The sequence below is a fragment of the Lolium perenne genome, chromosome 6, assembly GCF_019359855.2.
Source record: "Lolium perenne isolate Kyuss_39 chromosome 6, Kyuss_2.0, whole genome shotgun sequence".
Classification (NCBI taxonomy): domain Eukaryota; kingdom Viridiplantae; phylum Streptophyta; class Magnoliopsida; order Poales; family Poaceae; genus Lolium; species Lolium perenne.
Window position 1 is genome coordinate 131,582,488 of NC_067249.2, and position 8,159 is coordinate 131,590,646.

The following is an 8,159-nucleotide window of genomic DNA, read 5'->3' on the forward strand; positions in this document are numbered from 1 at the left end:
CCGGTTGCTCCAAAAAAAAATCCTAATCAAAGTTGTTGATCAGGTGATCCCCACTTATGCAATGGCGTTCTTTGATATTTCTAAATCTCTATGTGATCGATGACATAAGTAAAATGGTATATCAGTATTGGTGGTCGTAAAATGATGAAACTACCAAAAGAAGAAGGATGTTTGGGCTTTATAGATTTATATACTCACTTAATCTTGCAATGCTTGCACGATAAGGGTGGAGAATGTTACATTCCCCTTAGTCACTTTGTGCACGACTGTTGCGTGCAAAATATTTCCTTGATGGAGATCCTCTTTCAGCGAAATCGCAGGTGGGAATGAGCTATGTTTGGAGAAGCATTGTTAAAGGACTCAATGTTTCGAGAGAATGGATTATATGGAGAATTGGTGATGGGTCTTGTGTGAAAATTTGGGAGGATCCATGGTTCCCCAAAGAGCCCATCATCACATAAAGGTGACTGTGAGCTGGTCAAGGTTTCAGAATTGATCAATGAGACTTTTATGTCATGGAACCGTCAGCTAATTGAACAACATTTCCTTCCTGTTGGTCTTTCTGTGATAATGAATATTCCAGTGAGAGCAAACTCTGAAGATTTTGTGGCTTGGCACTTTGATCAGAGGGGTATTTTTCAGTAAAATCAGCATATAAAGTACATGTCGAAATGAAAGTTCAGGCCACTATAAACAAGAAGGACAAGGTTCAGCTTTTATCTCGGTTAAACAAGAGGTTTTTAAGAAACTTTGGAAGACTGAATGTCCACCGGAAGTTCATCATTTCCTCTGGCGTTTGCACACAATAGCCACCCTTTGTACATGAATATTGCATGAAAAGTTGTTGAGTTAGATACTAGATGTGCCGTTTGCCATAAGCTTTTTGAGGATGGTGGACATCTTTTTCTGAAGTGCAAATCTTCTAAGCGTAGATGGCGTGCACTCTTGTTGGAGGATGTCCGCTTGAAGTTGTTGCCTTGCCAATCAGCTCTGGGGAAACACTACACGAAATACTTTCGTTGTCAGAGGCAGAGAAGTTACTAATTGTTGCTCTTCTCTGGTGTTGGTGGTGGGCTGAAAGAAATAGAGGAAACCATGGAGAAAAGTATTTGATAGTGGAACAATTTCAGTTCACTGTTAGGAGACACGTTGATGAATGGAAGTACCACATGGAAAATAAGAAGCAGCCTGATCCTTCTTTGCTCATTTGTAATTGGGAACCACCGCTTGTAGGTTTTGTCAAGATCAATATTGATGCTGCCTTTTATGATACCACGAAGACGGGGGTTGGGGTCTTGGGGGTTTGCGATAGCTGGATCTCTGTCCAATGTAAATGACACATTTCAGTCTGAAACGACTGCGCTTGTCAATGCCATTCAGGCTGCCGATCAGATGGGTATTGGGAGGGTTATTTTCGAGACAGACTGTCAATCTTAAAACTGCTATGACAACTACAGTTTATGACTCGAGTTCTCTTGGTTTCCTCATCAGCAATATGAAATTTTAATTGTCTATGTGTTTTTGATGTTCTGGTGGTGTATGCCCCTAGGGGTCTAACAAGCCTGCAGATAAATTAGCGGCATTGGATGTTAATGTAGCCCATGAAGATCATTTTCTCTGGATGATGAGCTACCCTTCTCCTGTAACCCGTATTGGCGTGTTTTAATGGAGCACGAGTATTTCATGTTAAAAAAAAGAAGAAGAACAAGCAGCAGTACAGGTGCAAAAGCAGAAAAATCGAACCCAAGTATCGACACCCCCAAAAAATTAGAACTTCACTTCTCACACTTTGCTAATGCTATGTACGAGCTCATGGTTTCTCGTGCTTTGGCCTATATACAACGGCAAGGATGAAAAGATGTTCCGTTTCACGATTGTTTCTGGACGTCCGCTCTGCCGATGACGCCCCGCGCCTCGATGCCATCGATGTCGAAGCCGACGGCGACGGGCGCCACGGCGTGTGGCCGCCTCGCCAGGAGGAACAGAGAGTGGTTGCTGCTCTTGCTCAGCCTGTCGTCCTTGTTCAGCGCCGCCACCGCCGACGACCTGCGGGTGGCGGCCGTCGTCGACGTGAGCTCCTGACTCTTGCTCTTCCCGGGAGCCGCCCGCTGCCGCCGCATGTACACCTCCTGCAGCATCTCCCGGTCCTCCCTCGTGAGCAGTGCCGGCTTGCTGGGCGGCGGCCTGGGCGCCGTGGAGGACGGCGGAGAGCGGACGGGGGATCTGCCTCCTGGGCCGGCCAGGCTGCTGCCATTGTTGTAGCTGATGAGGCGGTGGAGCCACACCACCAACTCCAGGATGCACGCCTCCGCCTTGGCCTTGTCCGCGTGGTGAAGCGTCTCGATCTTGAGCACCTCGGGGTGGCCGGGTGTCCTCCGCATCAGATCATTCCTACTGTTGGGAAATTATGAGTCCAAGAAATCCAGATGAGTATTCTCGCAACAGATGAATGGATGGCAAATTGGTGAGAGCAGCGTATATATCTCACCCTGTGTTTGCCCATTCGCCGACCCATCCGAATCCATGGTGTGCTCTGATGCATATACATCATATAGATTAACAAAGGTGAGCAACGGATCGATCAATCCCATGACAAGAATCAGCTTCTGTTTGAATCTATTTTGGGATGCTAACTGAAGTACCTAGCCGTGTTACTGGCGACAGGGACGATCCATTGCAACGTTTTCTCCAAGGAGGATCTGGTCTGGGTGATTGGAACCTGACAGGGAAGGAAAAGAAAATGCAGATTTACTAAAATGAGCTCCAGGGTTTGAATTGGCCAATGTAGTTCATATATACATGGCGCCATGCTGTTTGTTTTACAGCATCCACCGAAATACCTCTTGAGGCTCTGGGCATGTTTGCAATCGCGTTCGAAGAGCAGACTTGACATTTGGAGGCAGCCCTTGGTACAGTGTGTCTCGTGTACTTTGCGGGGGAACAGAGCTCCGGGAAACCTTAGATCACAAAAAAAAAAGTTTAGTGAACTGTTTCCAAAATTATTCAACAAATGGTCCTACTTTTTAGATACTGGGCATTTCACTCAAAGTATGTTTCACAGCTTGTACAGTCAGAACTACTCACATCTCCCTGGCGATAGAGCTGATAACTAGTGGGACTGCTACCATCTTTCACTCAGCTACATTTACAATTATTCAGCGCAAAAGGCACATGTTCCTGATTATGCAAAGGCTAGCCTTCTAGCTACATGAAAGTAATAGTTGCAAAAGAAACCTCTGAAGTATCAAAAAAGATCTCCGGCCTAACATACTTTCTGAACATTAATCTTTATGATGTACTTTATGTTTTGTCCCATAACTCGGGAAAAATATAGAATTTGCTTTTCTTAAAGAGCATTACGGTCAATCTTGAGTTGCTACTTTCAACATAACCCAGCTATTAAAACCTAAAGGGAATCATGGTTGATGGGGGATCATGGCGGTTGTGTTTGTAGCAGGACGGATAGGCCCCAGATGATCTTGCATGCTCATGGTGAGTCGAGGTCTTGAGGCCAGTCCTTCTTGCTCTGGCCGGAGTGTTGAGTTCCGGAACGCTCCGCTGGCGAATGTAACAGTGCACCTTATGTCTGGAGTTTGCTGGATCAAGTGGTATTCGGTCGTGCGCATCCTTTCTTTTATTCCGACCGTTTGGTTGTTGAGGAAGCGGCGCGAAGCTCTGTTCTTTGGTGCCATCAAGTGACCCTTTGGTCCATGGTGAAGTCAGACGGAGAATATCATGAAGGCTAGATTGAAGGACTAGTAATGAAGGTTAGAGCCTCTGCGCTGTTGAGAGACTTGCTTTGTGTTCCAGGTTTTGCAGCAGCAATATGCATGTGAGGGCGGCAACACATGTGAAGTTCAGAGTCTTACTTTTCAGGGTGAAAATCTAAGGTTTGGCCTTAATTGGTTGTGCCTGGCAATGGTCTTGTTGAAGACATTGTTTTGAGAGTGGGGACTATGGGTGAAAATCTAAGATCTTTGATCGGGCGGCGACGGCGCTTGTGCACTGTTTCCTTCTTGAAGGCGTCGCTTTTGCAGAGTCTGGAGTTCAGGTGTTGTCTTGGTGGTGGATGCATTGTTGCTGCTAGGGCTGGAATACCGTAGCGAGACTTTTTTTTCTTAGCTTTACTTTTTTATTTTTGGCTGTGTGCATATGTACTGTCATTAGGGCATTGCGTTGTTGCAGAGGCTGGATGTAATTGGTATCACTTGGTATTAATATATTTCCTTTATAAAAAAAAAAACCTAAAGGAAAATATATCTTGTTAAGAAAATATATGAGAACACATAGCTTTATTTTTAAACAGAAAGTATTAAATATAGCAGGAAAGTTTAAAGGTTAGGAGAAGAAAGGAAAGGGTGGCATGAGATATGTGAATAAGAAGAAACTTACGATGTTATCAATCTGCGAAATGATATTTGCATAGTGCAGCGACAGGCCAGCTGATCCTAATGTCTGATGGCTCTCGGAAGATTCATCCAGTCGTGCAGCTACATCTATATATGTACATCAAAAACTTATTAACAGAATAAACAGGGTTATAACAATGTTAAATGCATCAATGACAAGAATGAGAAACTAGACAATACCACTAGGCCCAAAAGCATCTTGAATCTCAACATGTAAGCAATGAACAATTTCTACAAGCTTCTCCATGACCTGACAATAGGAGGAAATTGCATGATTCAAATTATGAGAACCGTGAATCACAAATGACTGGAAAGATATGGCTATCTATATTTTTTTGTCTAAATATATGATTCAATTTATTCAAAATGTCAATACAAATTACTTACATCGTCGAGTATCTTATTCCAAAGAGATTTTTTCTTCAAGTTCTGTACATGCTTCCTTTGGCTCTTCAATTCTTGTCTTATAATCTGAACAGTGTCCCCTGATCATCAATTGCAGTCATAAGTTTCTGTTGGCAATATACTGCTGGCTTGGTTGTGGAATAACATCTCAAGCTACATGAGCCAGAGATATCTTATGATGATAGATTTACCTCGTTCAAATACAACTGACTGTTTCTCCTCCTCCAATTTACGGCGATAATCTTGCTCGAACCTATCTAATGCGTGCAATTCATGGTAGAGATCCTATGAGCCAGAAAAATGAACCAGCAACTGCATCAGGAAAGCTAGAATGAATAGTCAAATAGAGCGAAGGGGTAAAAGATGCACAGACAGAGTGCAGTTCATGCAAACATCAAGGATATCAACAAAATCAGTTATCCATTCAGTCAAACTGCTAAAACATATTTCAGAGCATAATGCACTCACAGCCGTGTGCCTAACAAGGGTCATCAGCTGCTGCATCTCTGCTTTTGCTGTTTCTTTTAAGTTTGGCTGGGGTACAATTTCGGATTCTAGCCTGGAAACAGAAAAGAGAGTGGAACCCGGCTCGTCAAACTTTGATATCAGTGTTTAACCTCAAACAAAAGAACTTCGATATCAGGTCAATCGATCAGGCATGGAAAACAGTGCGTGACAACCTACTTGGAAAAGTAGCGATCAAGATTGTGCCACTGGGGATCCTTGCAACGGTTACCAAACCTGACCACCTCTCGCGAGAACACTCTCAGCTCTTGCCTGGTGAAAGGAGCAAATTAAACCGGGATGTCTAAAGTACAACACACATAAAAGGGACTAGCAAGCATCAATGCATTTGCGGCAAACCTCTTGTCGGCTGCAGCGATCCTCATCAGCTCATCCACGTCGCTCGAGACTAGACGCTGTACAGCTTGTGATCGGAGCACCGTCTCCTTCAGATACTTGAGGTTCTCTTTGGACATGGACTGCATGAGGCTCATGCCCTTCACTATTGTGTTGGCGACCTCGAATGCGAGGATCGACACACGGTTCCCCTTCGTGGGTGGCCCGGACGCGAACCCACCTCCTCCGGTGCTCAAGCTTGACATGCCGCTGCTCAGTGTGTCGAGAACCTGCACCGCTGAGGTACTCGCTCTACCAAACACTGACGCTCTGTCTGAAACCTGCAAAAAAACAGAAAGGATGCATTGTGAGATTACAGTAAAATTGATGGCCTGAACTAACCTGAAAAGTGTCTGCAGGCAGTGTATTCATTAACCCAATGTAGACTTGGAGTGCCAAAACAGAACTGGATAATTACAGAATCTAATGTATGATCAAGTTATGGTTCATGCAACTCTGTAGAGAGCACAATGTGGCACACCATCTGGTCTCATCGCAAGAGCAGTGTACAAATGTATAATGCTTGCAATGCATGGACAGGGTAATAGTAAGGCTTGCCTTGCCGGAGGTGCTCAGCCTGGGCTTCGCGGCCTTGTGCTTCTCCGATGGGGCACGGGTCAGGTGCGAATCGTTGGAAACCGATCGGCGAGCCTGGCCGCTGGTAGACGGGGGCGAGCCCTTCTCGGAGAAGCTCAACCCGTCGGCCTCCTCGATCGGCGTGGTCTTGTTCTTGCCATGCGCTTTGCCGGCCGGCACTGAGAAGGCCTTGAACTCCTGGTCCACCACGAACCCAGAGAAGGCCCTGAAGGAGAGCTCCACCGGCGACCTGTCACCGGTGATCCCCGCCGAGCAGACGCCGCCCATGGCAGGCAATGCTGGTGGCGCGACTGCACACCCGCGAGCTAGATGCTGAATTGAGGATGGATCAACCCGAAATTCCGGCACAGGAATCCGGCGACGACGGCGACGAAGAATCGTGTAATCCCAGCCTTGGCGTTGACGAGGCGCCAACTAACGCGAGAAGAGGACCAAACGACGGGGAGGATGAGCAACTATCCGGCCATGTAGCACCGACCGAATGGAAGAGACCGGGCAGGGTCGGCAAACGCCCGGCGATTCTCCCGCCGATTAGTCAAGGGAGCCGGCGTGGTTGACAGAGGGGGAGATTAAAAATGAAGAAGAACACCAGATTATATCTGGTGGTCGACGCGAGACAGCTGCCCCCGAGAATGCGTGGCACGATGGCAGCGCCCGCGTCACGGCGCAGGAGACAGGTACCTCTCACCGGCGGCGTGATGGCGGCCGGACGGGGCGGGGGTAGGAAGCAGGAATCCAGTGGTTTTCGGTGGTTATGCCGATGTGGATTTGATTGATCGGAGAGAGACGGCCGCGCTTTCTTTCCCGTTTGGTGCGCGACAACTTTTTTTAGTAATTTGTTTTTGGAGAGGAAAAAAGGAGTGGGGGTGGGAAATGGGCAAAGTCCACGGTTTGGAGGGGCGTTTATTAATGGTACGGCGCGTCAGCCCACCGCAGCAGTGACTTTTGGTTTTGGTATGGGGTTTGACTTTGCGCGCTTTGTCGACTATCGCCTTGTTTTCTTCACCGCCTGCTCCAAGCATGAACAGTCGCCTGCGGTTTCGTCGTGGCCAAGAAGAGGAGAGAGCTGGGCAGGAGAGGAGATGGCCATGATATTATGCTCAAGTTGGACTGTTTGTCAAAACAGGTTTCCCCTCACTTTATAAGTAAAACCGTAAATAGCCGAATCGATACAAAGTGAGGAGGAGACCTTCTTATACAAGAGATCAAAGATAAATAAAAAAGTACAAGAAGACTAAAGTTGTCCCTGAGGATACTGAAACTAGATCGAAGAAGATCATAGCTCCACGACAACGTCCCCAAGAGGGTAATAACGCACCGCGCCGGCGCCGCCATCGTTGAGACCGACGGTCAAGTGTTTTCACCCAGAACCCTAGCGCGGAGAAGGTACCCACAATGGTGCCCCTAAGAGGGTTGCAACACCCACAAACATCGCCACCGTTGGCGTCAAAACGCTGAGCTTTCGCCTGGAAGAACCATCACACACACCCCGTAGAGCGGACCGCCTAGTGTCCCAAGTTCGGCCTCCAGATGTTATCCATGAGCTGCAATTGTTGAAGCGTTGTCAACACCAGGGTCACCCGCCGTCTACTCCTCGTCATCCAAATGACCAAAGAGAAAGGACATCACCACCGCCACGTCGCTCGTCGTAGAGACGTACGCGCGATTCACCTTCTGGTGCCGTCACTGACGTGGGGGGCACCAAGGCAATGCCCATAAGTTATGGACTTGGGCTTTAAGGAAGAAGATGCGTGATGTGAGCATTACCCTTCGGGTAACCAACATTAGACTACCTCCTCCTGCCCAACCAGGGGCCCATGAAGATTTCCCAACAACCAAGGTGGGACT

The 8,159-nt window shown here is 47.1% G+C and overlaps 1 protein-coding gene across 2 annotated transcripts; it reads right to left on the reverse strand.

Annotated features, from left to right (window-relative positions):
- Positions 1–1,660: 1,660 nt before the first annotated feature.
- LOC127334526 (protein PSK SIMULATOR 1) lies at positions 1,661–7,161 on the reverse strand. Of its 2 annotated transcripts, none has more exons than XM_051361004.2 (12): positions 6,273–7,161; positions 5,679–5,995; positions 5,499–5,591; positions 5,283–5,373; positions 5,006–5,099; positions 4,797–4,894; positions 4,590–4,659; positions 4,393–4,496; positions 2,841–2,957; positions 2,643–2,719; positions 2,489–2,533; positions 1,661–2,391 (listed from the first exon to the last, which is right to left on the reverse strand). In XM_051361004.2, the coding sequence occupies exons 1-12, from the start codon at positions 6,576–6,578 to the stop codon at positions 1,869–1,871; spliced, it is 1,935 nt and encodes a 644-aa protein (XP_051216964.1). In that variant the 5' UTR covers positions 6,579–7,161; the 3' UTR covers positions 1,661–1,868. The 2 variants fall into 2 exon arrangements, with proteins under 2 accessions (XP_051216964.1, XP_051216963.1); XM_051361003.2 differs by having other exon boundaries at positions 1,661–2,394; positions 6,273–7,159.
- Positions 7,162–8,159: the final 998 nt, after the last annotated feature.

Bases quoted from the DNA above. Each gene is read 5' to 3' on its own strand.
- LOC127334526 (XM_051361003.2), bottom strand. From the start codon at position 6,578: ATGGGCGGCGTCTGCTCGGCGGGGATCACCGGTGACAGGTCGCCGGTG. The intron at 2,958-4,392 runs GTAAGTTTCTTC...TTGTGATCTAAG, and splicing joins TTTCGCAGATTGATAACATC to GTTTCCCGGAGCTCTGTTCC. The intron at 2,534-2,642 runs GTACTTCAGTTA...TATATGCATCAG, and splicing joins GTCGCCAGTAACACGGCTAG to AGCACACCATGGATTCGGAT.